Source organism: Malurus melanocephalus, unplaced genomic scaffold (assembly GCF_030028575.1).
Source record: "Malurus melanocephalus ecotype Western Australia unplaced genomic scaffold, MMel_1.1 scaffold_95, whole genome shotgun sequence".
Lineage (NCBI taxonomy): Eukaryota > Metazoa > Chordata > Aves > Passeriformes > Maluridae > Malurus > Malurus melanocephalus.
In genome coordinates this window covers 1928603-1950397 of record NW_026623327.1, presented here as the reverse complement: position 1 = coordinate 1950397, position 21795 = coordinate 1928603, and the positions used below count along the sequence as shown (strand labels likewise).

The following is a 21795-nucleotide window of genomic DNA, read 5'->3' as shown; positions in this document are numbered from 1 at the left end:
ATTCAGTTTCTAGAATATGTTTAATTCCAGTGAGTAAAGGTGTCCATGCACTCTTTCAATGTGTTCATGCCCAATTCCTTTGGCAATTTTACAAGCTGAAATTTATACAAATAAGTCATCTAGATTTATAATCTTGATTAATATAATCCATGTTATTATATTATATTAATATAATATAATTCCATGTTGCTTCTGAATTTAACATTAATTACTTTAGTCAAAAAAAATAGATTTTCAGTTCTGAGTTTATTTTTCTCTTGTTGCCTTAGAGTTCCTCAAGGGTTGTCCATTAAACTGAACTTCACTTCTTTTGAAACACAACCTTATGCAGACACATTGAGTATTTTTGAAGGATTAGGACAAAACAAGGTTTTAAGAGGTAAGTTTATTTTTCAGCTAATAATACTTTCTCATTAATAAAATCTAAGTTGTAAAAGAAGCATTTTGAGGTATAAAAAGTTTCACATATATGTTTAAGAAGAAGATTGGATCTGCATAAAATTACCCCGTCAGACAATTTATCTCAATCAATAAATCTCACATACATGTCTGCCCTTAAATTTGACCAGCTAAATGCTTTCATTATATATTAAGAAATTTCCACTTGTTTTTAAAGATCTTATTTAAATGATCTGGATAACTTCATCAGTCTCATGGTACTGTGGGGTCCAAGTTTCATTGGAAATACACTGTCAGAGGTTCCTTTAATATCACACAGTAACATAAAATGAAAACATCTAAAYTGAACTGTTGAGGAAAATGCTGTGAAACTCCCCAAAAATCATGGTAATGACATTGCTTTCCTTAGATCTTGAARTACTGATAATACCTTATCTCTGTCTTTGTATTCCACTCTGAAAACTGAGTTTGTACCCATTTTTCATAAGGCTTGGTCCATACAGCTGAATTCCACCAGAGGTGAAAAACATRTAATGAAGATAGAATATAAAATCAGAAAAATATATCTTTATTTATCCTTATTTTTGGAAGTAGGTAGAGAATGGGAATGCAAGACAATAAAAGACTAGCTGATATTGATATTGATGGATATGAGAGATGGAATATGCAGAATATTTATATGTCAGCCAAACAGCTAAATGCCTCAGGAGGCTGTTATTGTGACAGAATCACAGTAGAACAGGAAATGTATTCCTCAAAATTCTATAAACAAATCCACTGTGTTTTTGTGACAAACTGGAGATTTTAATGTGCATAGGATTATTTTCTCTCTGACTATTGTTTTTTATTTGTTTTCAGCTTCTCTGTCAGGCACCAATCTTGACACCATTTACATTTATTCTCATGAAGCTACAGCACAGTTTATGTCTGATTATGAAGAGAATTATAATGGCTTTAATGCAACCTACACTGCATTTAATGCGAGTGAACTAAACAGTAAGTGTTCTTTGTGYGTGTTGTGTGTGTTTGTTCTCCCAAAACTTTGGTGAATCTGCATTTTCAGTTTGACAAAATGGAGGTGGAAAGGGAAGCAGCATTTTCTGGCCCTCAGTCCACGAACTAGATCACTTGAAAAATTTCATGTTGTTTTAAAGATCAAATAAGTTATTTCAATAAAGCCATTCACAGCTTTTCAGGCTTGTATCTTGCAATAGGGTGATGTCTGACAAAGCTCACCTGTTTAAAAAAAATTATGCCCATATTTCCATCAGTTTCTTCTCAGCCAGTTTGTTTACTGATCAACACCATGAAATCATTGACCACAATATCTTTATTAAAAAAAAAATCAGAAAAACATTTAGGAATAACATCTAGGAAAATACATATATTTACCTATTTACTCCATTCAGTAAATAGGCATTAGGAAAAGTCTGGATCCAATAAATCTACAATGACAACAAAATGCAGAATATAAATCATGCTTTGGTAATTGGACAAGGGAAGGCTGCTTCAGCTACTAAATTTTGAGTAGGGTATGAGCAGGGGATGTGGCTGGGGTGGGATATGTGCAGGAAACATCCAGAGCAACAGCAATCAAGCTCCTGTCGTGTGGAAGCCTTGCCTGATCTCTGTTTCAAGGCACCGTGGACAGACACTGAAAGATCATGAGAACAAAAGTGATGAGGAGGATGCAGCAAGGACATGTGAGCAAAGAAAGAGCAAATGAGAAGAAGGAAAGGGCATCCCAGGGGCGTGGAGCACAGCACTCAGCTCTAATGGGGAGCTCTTTCTGCAGGAGTAATCCAGGCCTTGGAAAAGGAAAGAGGAAGAGAAAGAYGAGAAGATTGGTGAATGAGTACAAGAGTGTGTAGGGCCATCCTTCAAAAATAGTATTTTGYTAACATGTACAAATAACACATTTATTTGAGTAATTCTCTTGCATTGCAGAAAGTGGAAATTGAGTCACTGTGGACTAGTTTATAAACTTATTTAAAAATTTATATTGTTCATCACTCATTATTGTGTAATTCTGAGAAAATACTTACCATCTCTGTCATCTTTTATTTACTAGTTGCTCTTATTCACAGGTTATGAGAAAATCAATTGCACTTTTGAAGATGGCTTTTGTTACTGGATACAAGATTTAGATGATGATTCAGACTGGGAGAGGGTTCAGGGTCCTACCTTTCCCCCAATGAGTGGTCCTGAGTTTGATCATACATTTGGCAACTTGTCAGGTAAGATAAAAAAAAAAAGTGGTTTGAAGATTAAAGGAAAAACTTGATTTAGTTTATATCATTGCATAATGGATTCTTCATAGTGGTATTACTAGGATGACATTTTCTTCTGCCATAAAAATGAGGGCTACCAGACAAAACATTTTATATTACTGATTGCCATCTTGTGGAAATATACCAAAACTAAAGGAAGAAATAAAGAAAAAAAAGTCAGATGATTAAAGTGTGAGATACTGAAAATTTTCAATGCTATTAATGCACCAGAATACCTTATCTGAGAATTTCCATTATGAAAAAAATGTTATAGATCAAAACCCTGCATGGGTTTTGAGGGAAAAAAATGTATTTGCATATTAGGGAAATCACTTCTATTTCATCCCTCTCTACTGCTGGCATTCTCATGGATGTCACAAAATAATTCTGATTTAAAYAAATTTGACTTGCAGTGGGGCATCTGCATCCCCAGTTACTTCACAACAAGCAGACCAACTGTGTCAAACACACAAACACCCCAGTAACTGCTACAACCAAATAACTGGAAGAGTGGTCATATCAAAAATTGAATTTATTTGAAGAGACAATACTGAGAGGAATCAGATTTTGAGTGTATCATGAATCTTTATCCCAGAAATAAACCCCATAAGTTTTTTTCTGCTTCAACAATAAAACCAAATAATCACTTTCTCAGCTGATTTGTCAGTCCAGCTGAAACCAGATAAAACCTAAATTGTATTTTGCAATGGTTATATGTATTCTRTGAAAGACTCACATAAAACTTATTCAGTGACAAATAACTGGGAAAATTGCAAATTATTCTGAAAGGAGTTACTCCTGGGAAAAGAGAAATAGTAATCTGCACTTTATCAGGCAGAGATTATTCACCCCTCTCTGAATAAATGCACATTTTCTAAACAATCTTCAGAACAGTTATTTGTCTTCCCACTTGGCTCCCTGAATGCAAATCAGATAATAGAACATAAACTTTGTTTAACAAAACACTTGACAATGGTTTCTCTCTCTCCCGAAACTGTTAATCTATTTTAGGTGCTGTCTGTTTCCCCGTGCCAAGTTCAAGCTGACATATGTAATGTCCATATGTGTAATGTTACAATTAATTGCATATTTAAATTTTTGTGGCCTGCATTTTGAGTTAAAATGTGAATTGCATCATTAATGTCGAGCTATTACAAACATTCAGTGAATTTCTATTTTTTTTTCTACCCTTGAAGAATAGAGGACTTAATACACATCCAACAGCAGATTCTGAATGGTCAGAGAATTGATGAAACAAAGATAGAGAACTGTCACTTTTGACTAAATTAAGGTCTTTTTCTTAAAACTGCATGCCATGTATGGTTTAATGCATTCTTTTTAAGTCAACACATGAAATGAAAAGCCTGGTTCAGATTTCAGACTAATTTGCAGGTATTTTAACCCCCCCACATGAAACAGCTAGATAATCTGGAAGTACAAATAACAGAGTAGAGTGTACATAAATTAAATTATATTATTACATTTGTTTGCAAATTCTATTAATATAACATTTGTATGTATTGGATAGAAGAAAATCTGAGATTTCACCCATTATTGGAATAAAAAAAATAATTTTATTTTAGATTTGTCTAAGTTTGTATTTCTTGTGACAAACCCCAATGCTTCTGTGGTCTGGCCTCAAATGGCAATAAGAGGTCCAAATTCCCAGCTGCAACAAATAATGTCAGAAAAAGCTTTAAGCTCAATTTCACAAAAAAAAAGGAGGGTTTTTTTTTGTTTGTAGTGCTTCACCTTGCAATAAAAAGATTCTCGTCATTCTATCATTCTCTCAACACACAATTCATATTTCCCACTTTTATGTGGATACAAATRATGAAAATGTCAGGAAATTCTTCTGCAAAATCACAAGCAATATCAAACAGGAATATATTTTTATAAACCAAGTAGAATTGTTGCCTTCACTTAATACAAGGCATATTTCCCACTGACTTGAAAAGGAATAGTTTCCSATTGCTTATCTAATTCTGAYGAGTATCCAAGAAGCTTAAAAACTCAGTTGTACATGTCATTGACTAATGAATATAACTTGGGATAGTCATTTACATTTATTGTGTCAGGAATCTTCCAAATCATGCAATGACATCTGTGCTTGATGTTACTTTAAATTTAAAAACTATAAAAAAACATTAAAATGTCATTTAAAAAGAAAAAAAAAAAAAGTGCTTCTCTCCTGGCTAAAGCGTGCTCCTTATCTTGCAGGATTTTATATTTCAACACCCATTGGATTTGGAGTCCTGGAAGAGCGAGTCCGGATTCTGAGTTTGCCTTTGGTCCCTTCAGATACATATTGTCTAAGCTTTTGGTATTATTGCATAATTCCTAAACCTATATTTTGTTTTAAGAATAAACCCAAAGARCTTTCTTTAAGGAATATTCCTTAATAAGGAATATTAATCCAAGGCAGTGTGCCAGCAATACCAGCCTGGTTCTGTTTGGATTTCCAAGATAAGTTTCAATCCCAGGCCTGAAGCTTTAACACATTTATAGCTTTGAYTCTTTTTATATTAAAGCTAACTCTAAAGTTAGCTTTAATATAATATTTTTCGCGCTGTATCCAATATTTATTTCTACGCAAAAACTATATTGAGAATCCCTGAAGTGTTTTTTGTCATGAAACTTAACTAGGCCTCTACAATTCCTAGTGTAATCTAAACATAAGATTAATTTTATTTTCATGCTCGCTTCAAGTTAATCTTAATTTCATAAAAYATTATAAAGTAAAAAGAGTGACTTTTTTCATGGAATTTGACTTTTTTTTAATTATGCCAAAATTTCTTTTATATTTTCCCCCTCCAGGTATTTCATGTACAGTACTAATGTTTACCGTTTAAGAGTCAGCATAAGTGATGGGCATGGCCAGGAAAAGATAATCTTCGAGAAAGAAGGAGATTATGGAAACATCTGGAATTATGGACAAGTAACTCTAAATGAAACAACTGATTTTAAGGTTTGTTAAAGTGCTTTTTTTTTCTTTTCATTTATTTTTGCTAAACTGGTATCAGTTTTCTGTGGAATGAACCTAAAGTTCCACGGCTAATAGATAGATAATAATTAATATCATTTATTTGATGACATTTAATGCATGCCATCAAATAAATATTAGCATACAGAACACTGGACTCCTCATTTAAATTCTCGCATGCCCTTTTCCCTACTCTGGAATTTAAAGTAGTAATTTTCAGAAAACAGAAACCTGATCATTGTCAAGGAACAATGAATGTTATCATAAGAGCTTTCCACAAAACGTGTTCAAAGCCAATCAAAATCTCCTGTGGAATATAAAATTTCAATAGTGAGGATAATGTGAAGCACTTAACAATGCAAAGATTTAAATTTAAATTGCTTCAGATTCTGAATTAGGGTTTTCACTAATTACTTAGAGATTAATCCACTGAAAGTGTGTTACAGATGGAAGTGGTATTGCCACCACATGGTTAAAAACTGACCTGACTTTTATGTAAACAAAAGGAGGTGATTTATTCCAGACAATTCTTTCAGCACCTCTCTTTTGAAGAAAAACAWTTTCTTTTTATAGGTATTTGGGATGATTTGCCCTGCTACAGTAGTTTTGATTGAATTCTGGCWAGAACTGCCAGAATGATGCATTTAACATCTGAGGGAATAAATACATCGTGACCTGGCTGCATCAGATTTCCAGGAAATATGTAACTACATGGGATCTCAAAAAGATTGCTATACCTAACTCTATTTCACCATCATTAATCCCTTGTTTGCAGGATTACTTTAAATAGGTCAATATTAAAGCACAGAAAAGGACAAATTAGATTAATTCCAGTTTTTCATGCCACTAGTTCAAGAGAGGTTTGGGCTGATGAGCAGTGCAGGATTTGTTTTGAAAATTACATGGACTTAMATATAAAAAGCAAAGGTATTGAATATTTTTAAATCATGTTCATCATTTATATGAAGAAGCTACTACATTCTTCAGAATCATCCAGTCAGTTTGCATTGTGCTGTTTTGTTTTGTGAGGAATTCTGTCTCCTTGTGTAGCACCAGTGTAGATTACAATGGAAATAAGAGCATTCAAGAAAAGACAGAATGGCATGGCACAGGAAGCTGAAAATGGTTCATTAAATTACAAAATTCTAATTTATTTCTTTTTCCTGAATTTCAGGTTATTTTTGATGCCTTTAAAAGACGTGGTCGCAGTGACATTGCTGTGGATGACATTGGCCTGACAAAGGGAAARTGTGATGACAGTAATTATGTGGAGCCAACTGTGAGGCCAACTGTTGCTACCACCCCTTTGGTTCCTAGTAAGTAAACCCTAAATCACAGCTGGTTTCCTATCACTGTATTTGTGGGTGAGTGGGTCAGAATTTTCAACTTTCGGTTTTATAAAATCTCTCTTCAGCACTCTAAGTTTATCTTCAGGATAGCATAATATGATTGAGCTCTATCCCTCACCACACAGGTTGTATAGCTTGATCCAGACCTTCCCAACAGCAGAGTCATTTAGAGGGAAGCACAGAGGTTTAAGCATCCTCTTTAAACCTTCCAGTTTCACAGAGCTAGTCAGGAAAATCTCACAGAGAAAAATATGAGAAAACAGTAACCATGATTATTAATCTGGAAAATTTATATTAAAAAAAAAAAATAAAAAGGTCATATATGACATTAAACAAGTCCAGGCATATTCAAAGTAAACCCAATACAAACAAAAATAGACCTTTTGGGAAAATCATTAAAATATCTGATAGTCCTTGCTTTGTAATTTATTCTGAAAGAGGATGAAATCTGGGGGGAAAAAGATTTCTGCAAAAGACTTATTCACACATGGCTTCAAATCATTAAAACAAACACTGAGAATGTTCCAGGACAGCTTCTTTTTAGATTTACTGTGCCTTTCAAAGCACAGCCAGTTGCTCTCTTGGCAGCATATAGTGAATAAAAATGGTCTAAAATTATAATTAGAGTAAAAAAGACACTGTTTGCATTGTATTCATGTTGAAAAACTGTATACTAGTATTGTCATTCTATAAAATMTGCCACCTCCAAATCGACTGCATCAGGACAGTTAATAAAACAAAACCTTCTRAATATAAAAGTAAAATGCAATTTTAGAGCTCCATCATGAGACACAAGGAGGTACAGTTCAAAAAATTGTGTCCRTCACCAAAATTAAATTTTAATAATAGTGGTAATTTCAGTCATAGTTTCCCAAAATGAGTTTTGCAATTTAATTGCAGTTTTTATTAAAGTAATTTTGTGGAGAGATGCTCATGTCTGGCCCCTCCAGCCATCTCTCAGGTGCTGTGGGTAAACACACCTCACCAATTAGCACCAGACTAATGACTAGTGGTGGAACAGCCCTGTGGTAAATGGTAGCTGAGTGCTCCTGAAAAACAACAARGAAATATCAAACTATAAATCTCTACCTAAAATATGGTGATAAAATAAAAGGACATGGTATTATAGCTTATAACTCCTTATGAAAGAGGTTACATGGGATCCATGATACAAAAGGACAGCCTAAGCCATTGCTGGGGAAAAAATAAYTTGTTTTCATGGCTTTGTTGGGATATCCTACTACATGGTGTCACCTGATGAAAATAAGTGATTCTTATCAATCATCTTCAAAGAGCTATGAAACGCTTTGATGAATGTGTACAAGCTTACTAACATTAATGGTTTCACTACAAATGTCATGTCCATAAGTAAGACATAAAAGAATTTGAGCTGAATCAATCCCTTTTACTACAATTAGAGCTTCAGTACAAGTCACTGGCATCATTCACAGTGCCAAAAAAAGCCCCTTTAAATGTAAAAAATGTTTTTGATGGTGACATAGGGAAGTCAGATTTGCTTTTGTCTTTAGCACAAGATTGTCAGCTCACACTTTCATCTAAAACAAAGATTGCTTTCATCTTCATGTTAATTTATAACCTGTCTTTTAATACRAACAGTGTAAGATTCCACACTTAACATGTGTAATGTCAATATAAACTGAAGTTTTGGCCAAAACATAGAGGAATTTATTGATGATTAGGTTAGATATAATTTCTGAAGTGTTGAGAAAATCATGCTCAACCAAGATTGTTGGTAGTGATTACTATTTGGTTCTCTAATGAGTAAGAGCTGTATGAATAACTCCATAAGATTTTGTGTTAAATGGACAGGAAATTTTTAAAAACCTTTCTCAAGACATGAGTAAATTTAATTTCTTCTCTCATTTTTCCATGGAAGAAAAATGTCGTTACTAGTCAAGACCAGATCAGATTTCACATGACATAATGTTCCATTAAAATAGCCAACTTTATATTTCGTTCATAGTATTTATAGAAAATAATCCTTATTGTGACTCATGGCTGAAAATATTTATATATACATAATATACTTATTAGTCGGGGTCAGAGTGTTAACAATTCCTTTTCCTTTTCAAGAGTTTTTTGTGTCGTGAGTGATTTGGTGAAATTGAAAGTTCTAGAAGATGGTTGTTGTGAGGAAGTTTTTCTTTTATTTATTTATTTATTTGAGCTTCCTGCCAGTGGGATTCATTGGTCAAACTTGGTAGGACTTGTAGATTATGTGGTCTCCAACCAAGTGGCTCCAAGTGTGAGATACTGTCAGACATCATGGTATGCAAAATATGAGCCCTAAGGGATAGGGATGAGAGAGTTAAAGTTTAGCCAAAGTCTRGGGAGAAAAAAGAAAATTAAATCCAAATAATAAAACATCAAAAATAACCAAAATAAAGAAGGTAAAACTGTTTTGCTTAATTACTATTTCCTGCAGCAAGTGGAGGAGCACTGTTCATTTTTTAATAAATTAAAAACAGGAAACAAATGTTGAAAAACACCAAAGTTCGTTCTGATGGCACATTCAGCCATTCTGATTGCTTATATGAAAATAAATAATATTTCTTAAAATCAAGTAAAGCTTTTGAATATGAAGCTGACATACTGGGGATGTAAACCACTATGAAAATTATAAATTGAAATAGATCATTGAATATATAAAGTACAATTAGTTATGTATATATAAAGTACAGTTAGCTATGTCTGTGCATGTGATGTGTGTGTACATATATGTACATATATCTGATGTGTATGAGTGCATGAATATGTGTGTACATATATCTACAAGACTTGCTTTTAAAAGAAATTTTATTAATTTTTACCAGTAAGTACATATAAATCTTTATGGCAAAGATATTTGCTATTAGAACAGTTAAGGAAAAAGCAAATGGCCGTTTTCAYCACTTACAAAGTTTAGCTATAAAGTTTTCGGGGTCCTGATGAAAACAAAGTAACAGTGAAAGGAGTTTGGGGKTTTTTGCAGTAAGTTTATTACTAGATCACTGATGCTGCAGGAATAATTTCTCCACTGAAGGGTGGCCAGTGAAGGGTCCCCATTGGAAGGGGCCACCCAGGGAGGTGGGGGAGTCACCATTCCTGGAGGTGSTCTGGAAACAGCTCCACGGGGTACTCAGTGTATGGTTGACAAGGGTAACAAGGTCCTGTTGAGCAGTCAAAGGTTGGACTCAGTGATCTYTCTCTCAACCTTAATGATTCTGTAATTCTAAGATTGATCAAATAACAAGAAAGGCATACAAAAAAAAAAGTGCATGAATTGCTTATATTCTGGGGCTTCTTGCTCTTTACATTTTCTACCTTTTTTACTACCATGCTAGTAAATGAGACATGACTGTATCACATTCTTGTCTTCATATTTCTGTCCTGTGCACAGCTTGCAGACCAATAATCATGAAAATCACTTTTACATACTATCATTGTTACCACAGATTGAGGAAGTAAGACAGTAGGTTAATTATGTCCTTGAAATGTTTTCTTTTTCAGCTGACTGTGGAGGGCCGGTTGAACTCTGGGAGCCAAACAATACATTCAGCTCTGCAAACTTTCCAAACAATTACCCTAACTTAGCTTCTTGTAAGTCATTCTTTTCCAAATCTTCAGGAGAATTGTAACCATATAAAAATAGAGATACTAAATCTTCTTTTTCCAACTCAGATGCTGTCAAAAACAACAACAAAAAATATCTAAGCTATATACAGTGGGATCTTTAAACTGCATTCTATATGGTACTGAGCAGAAGCTAGGGAAACATGTGCCAGTTGATTAAAAAGTGATGAAAACAAGCACAATCTCATGGAATGGGTCCAGACAGGCCAATTCCATCCTGATTATTATGTCAGAGATCTTTATGTCAACGCAGAGACACATAAAGTGATGAAAGTACCCATTTTACCATAACCTGGTGTATTTGTCAGGTTAATATCATCAYTTCTTTTGTTAAAAAGCTCAGGTTTTCTAGAGGCAAAGAGTAAGTTCATGCATTTTGGAAGGAATCCTCTCTTTATTGAATGTTTCTTAACATATGAGTGAGAAGAAATTGCTATTCTATTTATGTTGTTTGATTTAAATTAAGTTAGAGCTGGCAAAAAATGAGTGCTTCAAGGTGGTCCACTGTGTGCTGTTGATGGATAAAGCAAGGAAAAGCACTTTTTCATTGATTCTTAATGACATTTCAATTATTTATTCATTCAGTCTTGGGGAATTGTGTTGGGATGGTAATCATAGGAGTTGTCATTCTGTGTTTCTGTTCCGCTTGAGATGTGGCTCACATTTCCAGTTTTCATTTCACAAGTTCCCAAATGAGACTCCTACTAGTGAGAAAATACTTTTCACTACATGAAAATATTTTAAATTAGTAGGTTTTTTAAAAATTTCTTTACAAGATTTCTGTAGCATCCACACTTAGATAGCTTAAACATGAGAAAGCATAGGCCAAACAGAAGCATAGAGCTACTTTAACTTGAAATACAGGCTTCTGTGACTGATTATGAAAATTATCTTTCTATCAAACGAGACTTAAGTGACAACACTATTTGTCACTGTCACAGAAAAGAACAAGCTTTACTAATTTAAGGGAACTCACAGCTGACATGAATGATAAAAACAACATGTGTAAAAAAAACACACGTGTAAAACCACACTTAGTTTCAAAAGTGTTTCAAGAATGAGAATCTATTGAATTTTGGATCTTAACAGTTTTTAAATATAAGATTTAAATTTCTGAACCTCTTGAGTGACTATCAATAATTTAGGAGATATTTTTTGCCCCAAAACACTTCAACACAAAAATGACACAGTAAATGTAACTACTGAAAACGTGATTTGTGTGTTACTGTTTTCTAGGTGTGTGGTACTTGAATGCTGAAAATGGAAAAAACATCCAACTTCATTTCCAGGTTTTTGATCTGGAAAGCATTTATGATGTGGTTGAAATCAGAGATGGCAGAGGACCAGATTCCCTACTTTTGGGCAAGTAGCAGAGTGGGTGCTAAAGTGAATGTAATCAGACAGCGGGAGCAAAGTGATGGATATAATATAAAGGAAATTGAATTCCTCTCATTTTGTTAGCATTTTGGGGGCCTCAGAAATTCAAAGGAAAAATTGAGAAACCATACTGTGTGGGAGATCCCATTTCCACACACTCAGTTCTCTATGGAATCTGTGAGAAATCAACTTCTCAGTAAATCAGGTTGTTTATGAGTGAGGACCAACAGAAGGATTAATCTCTGAGTTGAGCCTTATTGTCCTGAGCTGATTAGCAAAGCTGGTGTAGGGCTCTGACCATTGCAAACTGACAACAGCTGGGTTTGGGAAAGCCACTGTGGTGGCAGCATTTGGTTTTGAACCCAAAAACATTTTGAAATACATCTGAACAAAATAAATTGACTGTGCTCGTGTTTTTCTGGGGATAGCTGTCTACACAGAGAAGGGCCCGCTGCCAGATGTCTTCTCTACAACAAACCAGATGACGGTGATCCTCAGGACTGACAAGTCTGCCACAGGGAAGGGATTTCTTGCAAACTTTACCACTGGATACCTCCTCAGTAAGCATCTGAACTTTGTGTTTAAGTGGTTATATCATTGGTAAAATGCATTTTGGAAAATGTGGAGAGTGCAAAGTGGCTCTGAGAGCTTGCTCAGTAGAAATATGCAAATGTTAAAGAGAAAAAGGCTGGTTAGTCATCTGTACTTAATAGTTCCTGGCATGAAAAATGATGAGTTTGTTTCTTTAGCGTGATTGGAGCAATGTCTCCAATCACATATCATGTGAAATTCTGTGGTTTTATATAAAAGATCAACTCAGTATTTTTAACCAAAATATTTGACCAAAATAATTTCAGCTATTAAGAGGGCGTATACTAATGATTCCCTACAAGAGCCCCAGGGAAAAAAAAAACACCCCATCACTTTGTGATTTATTTCAGGGTGTCATCAATGTGTGTTTAAATGCATTTGTAATATATTTATTATTTGTAACATTCACTAGAACAGAAAACTGCATGATAAGTCTGATAAATATTTGCAATAAGGTCCTTCTTGCTTCTTTCAAAGTTGGTTTTTAGTGTGTGAATCATCTAAGAACTAGTCTCTTAAATATTTGGACAGCAGTGTTTCTGGTCCCAGCCAAACCCCTTCTGAAAGGCTCTTGATTTCCTTGGTGGCTGCAATTAGACCTGTCACTCATAATTCAGCAATCAACTTGCCAAAAATATGCAAAATGAAGCCTAATGCAAATTACATGGAACAGTAATATGCTTAGCAGGACAAATAATTACACTTACTCTAGGCCAAATCTTGACTGAATTAATTAGAGAGTTTGTGTTACTTCTGTGGCAGTCTGACAGGACTGGAGAAAAGCAGAAAAAGAAAAAGCAGGATGTATTGAGAGACGTGTGAAGAACCATTCACTTACAGGAACAGAAAGTCATCAAGGATCTGGGCTCTTGTTCTTATTTTAACTATCAGAAAACACAAGTGTCTCCCAGCTTAATTAGCCAGCTGCTCATTTTTCATGGATTTACAGTAATAAAAATATTAATTTTCTAAATACTTTTTAAAAATTTCACCATTGGTCTACATTTGTAAAATTAACTCTGTATAGTCCCCTTGTGCAAGAGTGAGAGGTTGTTTTTTATGTGTTTCTGACAATTTTGCTGCTTCTTGGTCTGCCTTGTCTATCACATTTGTTCAGTCCAACAACACTCTGCCATTTTTTTTTTTTTTTAAGCTGGTTCAGCACCTTTGCTGAGCCAGCCTTGTCCATATTTTGTAAAATGAAAATTAAGCTTAGCAAGGCAGAATTCTCAGAGTGGCCGTTGCCAGTTCAGGTTAAATATATTTAAAAGCTTCCATTTGAAAAAGAATTATGCTTATTCATGATCTTTGCAGCCAAAAGACAGAGAATAATATCATTAGCATGCAGGCCTAAGAATAAAAGGATTGTCAGTAAATAAATTAACTTTAGAAGAAAAGCAGATTTTTTCTTTGTATTTTATTTTTTCCATGAAATATTGGGTTTTTACAAAAAAATAACTTGAACAGAAATCATTTTTGGCAGTATGTAATACTATAAAAATCCTCTCTATGTAAGAACTAAGTTCTATGGAGTATCTGTCAATATCTGTCATTATTTATGGAAATGGAATGTTGTGAAAATTTGGTCCAGGCCTTTTATAAACCATATTATTCTGTTCCATTTGGTACAGGCCATGCTGATTGATGAATGAATCATTTTATAAGAACATTAAAAATTCAGAAGTAAAGCAATTATCTTGCTTTAAATAAGACTTCTAGATAATTAAAAGTTTAAGTCAGTAAGCCCAGGAAGGTTAAATAAACAATTTTTGGATAAAATTTAAGTTTATGGCTGTATATTCTCTGTAAATAAATGAAGCCATTAAAAATAAACTTTGGCCATGGAATGAATTATAACTTTACATTTATTCACTCCCTCATTTGTTTTTGACTCATTCTGAAATCAYTTAATCCTACTTTTAAGAATGCTTTCCTCATTTATTCCTTTTATCTCTTCCACTTTTCCTCACAAACAGGTTTCAGAAGGAGACCCTTGGCTCTCATTACCTCTTTGCTTGTATGCTTGATTTGACATAATTTAAAGTCTCTAAAATTTGTGAAATGTTGAACATTTGAAAATTGAAATCATGAGTCATTTTTGACAGGATTTGACTTTCACTCTTGTGTTCATTATTTGCAATAGAAGAGCACCAGTCACTGAGCAATACTAACTTGAGTAGAAGCTACAAGGCAGAGTACCATAGATTTTCTTCTTAATTAGCTTCTGTTTATCTGAAAATTGTCATTATTTTGAAAGTTATGGATGGAAATGGAAAAGGAAATCAAAGTTTCTGCATAATGCCTACACAACTATCTACATGTGAACTGTAAGATCTCCTGTGAACATCCATCTTCTTCATAATTATGGATTAATTTTCCTCTCTTGTTCCCCTTCAGGGCCATGCTCCGTTGATGAGCATCAGTGTGGCAGTGGGAAATGCATCCCTCTGCAGAACCTGTGTGACAGCGTTCCCCAGTGTGAAGATGGCTCTGATGAAGCAAAGTGCAGTAAGGTTTCATTTCTACAAACAAATCCTAGAATATTTCAGGCTGGGAAAGACCTTTAAGATCATCAAGTCCCACCATTACCACAACACTGCCAAATTCACCACTAAACCACATCCCTCAGTGCCATGTCTACACACCTTTTAAATCCCTGCACAGGTGGTGACTCCACCACTTCACTGGGCAGTCTGTCCCAACGCTTGACAACACGTTTCATAAAGAAATTTTTCCTAGTATCCAACCTAAGCCATGCATATTTGTCAGAAATTGCCTGGGAAAACAGCCACACAATCTCAGCTAATGGAGAACTCTGCAGATGCCATGACAATTTACACAGCAGTATCTCATGAGTTTGTCAGGGCCAGGAAAACAATCACTTTTCTGAGGCAGTGTATGGGATCAGGTGARGAGCACTGGAAAAGGTAGGAAACTCCTCTGTGCTGAAAACTGTAGTTGCTTAGAATGGCCTCAAAATTAAATGAAAACTCAACATTATGCCTTCCTTCCGTATCCATTTCGTATTTCCACTTTCTAAGTTTTTGCTGTAATTAATTTGAGCTTCCCAGCAGTATAAATTCTGCAGTGCAGGGTAGAGAATAAATGTGTTCTCGATGGAAATTCCCAAATAATTTTGCAAATGTGGAGCCAAACACATGGCACCCTCCAGCCCACCTGGGCTCCACAGCATGAAAGGGTGGCACAGCTTCAAAAGCAGCATCCACTGTTCACTGCTGTTCCTCAGTCCTCTGGTAAAGTGTTTCTTTCCAAAATGTGCAGTGTATTAATTCATTTCACACAGCAGGGAAAGAAGATTCTCTAAACCAATATTTTAAATGTAAAACTAATGCTAATGTCATGTTTGGCCTACCACAGGAGTTAAACTGCTGTTTTCTGACAATCTACTTTGGAGCACTAATGAAAGATTTAAAAGGGAAATTTAAGCTCAGTACCATTCCTTTGTTTTAAAGAGATCTACTGTAGATAAAATATGTTCTTAATGTGCACTGACATTCCGGACTGATTTCAACATTTTTTACATGGATATATATAGAAATATACATGGCATATATAAATACATGCAGATAGATAGACAGATAGATGATCAATAGATGATCGATAGATAGATAGATGTCTGAAAACACAGATTCGCTCTTCAAATTAGTGCCATTGGCTATTTTGTTGCAAACGTATTCCTCCTTTTAAATGTATGGAATAAAATTCCTTTCAGTTTCTTCTTAAGCAAAGAGAACTTGAATGTTTGTTTTTTTTTCTAGTCATTGCAAAAAATATCTGAACGTGGTAATCGTCACCTACATTAACACGATGTACATTTCCCCAATGATTTATTTTGCCACTAACTGATTGTCTATTACTTCATAACAAACCAGCTCACATGAAAAGCCTGGGAGATTTGTTTCCAAAAACCCATTTAATACAAACTTTGGCTGAATCAACCTATGGCTTTAAATGAAAATTCAATGTGAAATTCTCATTGGGTCTTTCCAGTGTCCAAAGCCTTGCTCATTTTCCTGAAATCAATTTCAATTTCTTATCAGAAGTGGCAATTTGAACTAGACAAACTGTCTTTCAAAAGCCCCAACTTCTGAATCTTCCAGGGACTGCAAAGAAAAGGCAAAAGTCTAAAATATATGATATTTGAATTAAGCAGTTTTTGAATGCAAATGGCTCTTTTATTCTTTATCAAGAATATTTTTGGAGAAAAACATGGATCTGACAAAAAGAAAGGAAAAAGAATTAAAGTTCAAGTAAAAGAAAGGTGTGAAAAGTAATTTGAAGAAATGTTTCAGGGCATACAGTTCTGAGATCTTTAGGACTGCTTCAAAATTTAATTAATTTTGTCTGAGATTTACCATTAATTCATCACTGTATATCACTTGTTTCATTCATGCACTCCAGGTGTCACAGAGACATTTCTGAAAATCTAAATTTTTTATTTGCTATAGTGGGTACACTTTATGAGAGCATTTTGGTGGAAAAAATATTTTCTGGACAAGTAAGATTTTTTTTAAAGATATATATTTTGGTAATCAGTAAATTTCACTGTATTGCATGCTTTTCTCTACTTCACAATGGTAATACCTGTCATCTGCCTGAAATACAGCTGTAGCTCCTAAGAGACATGTGAGACTGTTGACCTTCTTATTACACACATTTATAATCTTATATAATAAATTTCTTATTTTATATACATGTGCATATATGAGAATCTGTTGGCCTTATGATCCAACTTCCTTAGTCACTCTGCCAATAGCGTAAGATTTTTTTACCAATAAGTTAATGAGTTTCTGAATTTTTGTTCTGAATATTTCTTTTTGGGAAAACTTTCTATAGAAGGACTGGTTTTCAGTGAGCTTTTATAATTAGTGTGTTTTAACTAAAGCTACAGTAAAAACTCATAGCAACTGGAGATGGGAAGTCCATTTTTTTTCTGTCAGCTCTCATTTTAACCTTATTTCCTGTCAGTGCTAATGATGGAGCTAAAGTTTCACACACTATTTGGAAATTATATAATGCTGACTAAGAAAAAAAGCATTGGCTACAGTTGATGGATAATGTACTTTTATTGTCTATTTCTGAGACATTTGCAAAATAGAAGGTATGAAATTCTCCTGTGGCAGAAATACAGGAAATAGCAATAGCATTATCTTCCTGTGAGAACACAACATCTTGAAGATGYTGGGTTTATTACCAATGTAATGCATTTTACATTTTTTTTTGCAATAATATATCTTGGTTTATTATTATCTTGGTTCTTCATTGGCAATAATAAATCTCTTTATATTACATTTCTGTTTGGTTGGGGTGGGGGAGGAATGTGGTTTGCCACCTCTCTCAAATGCTTCTGCACATTTTTTTTTCCAGTGAGATTGCTTAATGGCTCTCTGAGCACTGAAGGGTTGGTGCAGGCCAGGATTGGGAAGCTGTGGCATCTGGCGTGTGCAGATGATTGGAATGCAGAGATTTCAGACAGCGTTTGCCAGCTGTTGGGATTGGGGTGAGTGATAAATATTCATTGTCCTTGTAACCTGTTTGCAGATTTGTTGAGTGTATATTGGCATTTCCCCCCTCATTTTACTGGTGCTTTTACTCCAAAAAAAAAAAGGAAAATGTGTTTGTCCCTGTCAAGTGAAGTGCTTGGTGTGCCAATAGATTTGGAAGTGTGGCAAACTCTGTTTTGATGGTGTTCAGTGCAGGATTGACGACTCCAAACACGGCAGATCGGGCATGAGGACAATATTGGAGATTACTGGGAGAGGGATGTGGGTGCAGCAGCCTTTTCATCACTTCATGCCATCATTTACATYTTCACTTCCATCACGGTGGCTCAAGAGCAAAGCTGGAGCAAACAGCAGCCTTGGCTGCTCTGCTCTCACATCACTGCTCTGCATTCCAAGTAAAGATAATCCCTGGGATATTCTGCTGCTGGGCTCCCAGTGCATTTCATACCTGTCATTAGATCTGAGCTGATGGGAGAGGAAATCTAATTTCTCTTGAGGCAGACAGAGCAGGGAGGGAGGAGGGACGTATTTGACTGAAAAATAGATTAGGCTTTAGTTCAGGAGAATTTTCAGGAAAACAGTGRGAATTGTTGAATGCAGCGTGTTGCCTTTTTCAATCTATGGTAAAATTTATGGCCTAAATTCTGGCCTTACTTACATCATGTGCTAYACTGCCATGCACTGAATAATAATTAGCTTTCCTACAGTGCTGAGGGGTTTAGGAAATGCCACTCACCCAGCTAATAATCAAATTAAATTCTAAGCTTGCAATTCATTATTTTGGTCTCTGACCAAACAAAGATGCCTACAAATGCACTTCTGATAAATTAATYGTAGCAATCATAGAGTTAGAATGACTTAGAAAAATATCCAAGTGTTATTTCAAAAAGGTTTCTATTGGATGATTGTGTACCGGCTTTTTGGAGTTTTTAACTTTTTTTCCTTTGGGTAGGTACTCAGTTTACATAAATATCAGATAGYTACATGCACAAATACTGACTGCAATGTATGCATGCATGTAAGAACATACAAACTATGCTTAAATGTGYTTCTGGTCAAATATCTTGTTCTGTCATGTAGGCAGTGGCCTTCTTTCTCTGATTCCCCTGCGTCCTTTTTCTTTGTAACTTCTGGACAGGAGCARTTTTGTGGTCTATTGATTTAAATTACATTTTTATATTTGGTAGGCTTCAACAAACTTTGTCTTCCATGGTACWATTACCTTTTAAAAATTACTTATGTTTCTGCCCCCATAAAATTCTGCAGCAATATCTTTCAGATTATCTCTATAAACTAGTCAGACACAATTGCTAAAAGAGTTCCTATTAAACTTCCTAGTTATTCATTTTTAATTCCATTTCTCAGTTTACTACATATTCCCATTGTCAAGAAAAAGTATTTTTAAACCTAAATTGCAACACATTTTTGTAACCTGGGTGTTGCTGCAGTTACTGGTCCTACACAATAGGGTAAAATGTTCATATGTGTGTGTATGTATATTTATTTGTATATGAATAGGTGTGTGCATGTATATATATATAGTATATATATATATACATGTGTGTGTGTATATTGCACTACTCCTGTGAATATTGCACTACTCTGCTTTTCTTGAATCTCTCTGTTGCAGCATATTCATGAAGTGTCACCATATTTTTTACTAAATGGATGTTTGCAATAACAGGTCCTGAGCAGGCTGTAGCTCATGCTTCTACACTGAATTACAACCTAGAACCAAGCTTTATTAGAGAGACAGGCTAAAGTTCATCTAGGACTAATCTAATTTACTTTTACTGTTAATTGCTCATGCATTTGCTAGTCTCATTTGCTGTTTAATTTATGAAAAGGACTGAGCTGATAGGAGTCCTGCATCATATCCTGATTATTTATGTAGCTGGGCTAGAAAGTGCAATGTTCCTCCCAGGTTCTAATAAACTGCACATGTCAATCCTTTTGCCTCCATTTTTCAAATGTTTTTCTTTTCCATTTGTGATTTATATCAAACAGGAAGCAGATCTGGAGACATGCCTATCTGTGTATCTACAAAGTACACCTTGGGCAAATAATTTACAGATCTTCTTAATGAGTCTGGGGTGAAAGATGAACAAATTGATGCTTGGTAGAAACCTGAAAATAATCCTTTGTTCAACTCGCACTTGCAGTTGTGTGCATCTGACAGCACTGYTGAAATCCAAGTGTTATCAGCATCTTATTTCCTGAAACCAAGGAAATCACACACTGAGCTCTTCACCATTCCACTGATCAGGTGTAAAACAATCCTGTTTCCCTGGGATCAGAGCCAGCTGGGTCTTTGCTGAATTGTACCCAGGAATGGAGGTAGACCTGGCAATTTTGTCGGACCCAAAAGTCCTACAAGAGTGAGAATTTAGGCTTTACTCTAAAATCCTTCATTCTGTTTTCTTCATGAACTTGCAACATTCTTTGGAAGGAAATGAGTTCCTGGGAACTCTTCATCATAGAATTTGACTCTGCCTATCCAGGGACCTTTTGCTGTTCTCAGACTGAGAAATGCAGCAGTAGTGACTTTCCCAGTAGGTGGATCACACAGCTCTCCTGGTGGCACAGTAGGGCTGTGGAACCCCTCTTTACTCCACACACACTCCTCTTCAGGCAGATTCCAGACTTCATTATTCCCAGGAGAATGTATTTACTGCACTTGAAGAGAAGAGATGGTACATGGTGCTCTCTGTGCATTGAACCTGCACAATGGTTCACTTCTTGCTCCTGAGATATGTAAGGCAAAAAGGGCCAGATGGGAGTAGGCTGTCACCCCTAAAAAGTTAGGCAGTATAACCACAGCTACCTTTTTTCCCCATGCTTCCTTGAGGGAAAGCAAATATGTTTCATGGATGTATGTTCCAAGATGGTCATGTGAACTATGACAAAGTATAGCATGCAGAAGGGACTATAAAGTTAATCTGGATATGAGCTCTAAATGTCAAAACAAGTTATCCCACTGCTGGCACACAGAATACTTTGTGCCCAAAAAGCCATTGCTACCAAAAAAAAAAAAATAGTCAAAGACTAGATAATCAAAATCAAAATAATTGGYGACCTTTAAATTGACTAAATAACCTTTAAATGTCCCTTCCAACATTGTAGTTCAGTGATTCTATGAATAGACGCCATTTCAGAGGAACTATCCTGCTCCATAGCAAACATGATACTCTTGACTTATTCCACAGCTTTCATTTCAGCAGATCTATGAGGTGAAACTTAACTTTTTTTTTTACTCCATTATATTCTTCATGATACAAAATATAGTTTCATTTCTTTTCTAGACAGTACAGTAWAAGTGTAATTTCACCCCTTCAGAAAAACAAGACTGTGATACCCCATGGTTCAGCTAYTGCTGCCCTGTTTGACATACTTTTTTAGCTCCATACATTTAAGAACTGGTATTGCAAACCCTTCATTGTGGCACATAAAAGCCGAAGTTATTATTTACTGCTGTCAAAATAATTAATTGCTGTCTCTTTCAATATTATTGTAGCATTAGATGTAAGACTGGAAGTAAGGGAGTCACATTTTAATCTGAATGAGTTTCAAATCTCAAAAATATGCTAAATGGTCACTATTTTTTTTCAGGGGAAAAAAATTAAAAAAAAAAAAAAAAAAACCATATCTGACTGAGTAGGGGAAGTTCA

At 35.0% G+C, this 21795-nt stretch overlaps 1 protein-coding gene across 1 annotated transcript in view; it reads left to right on the top strand.

Annotated features, from left to right (window-relative positions):
* The window catches only part of TMPRSS15 (transmembrane serine protease 15), a 53096-nt gene that overhangs the window by 22003 nt on the left and 9298 nt on the right, over nt 1-21795 (top strand). Inside the window, 11 exon segments of the mRNA XM_057368592.1 lie at nt 270-379; nt 1258-1395; nt 2487-2636; nt 4890-4992; nt 5487-5637; nt 6827-6968; nt 10512-10601; nt 11871-11996; nt 12440-12571; nt 15000-15110; nt 17991-18123. Of these exon segments, the coding sequence (XP_057224575.1) occupies nt 270-379; nt 1258-1395; nt 2487-2636; nt 4890-4992; nt 5487-5637; nt 6827-6968; nt 10512-10601; nt 11871-11996; nt 12440-12571; nt 15000-15110; nt 17991-18123 (1386 nt within the window).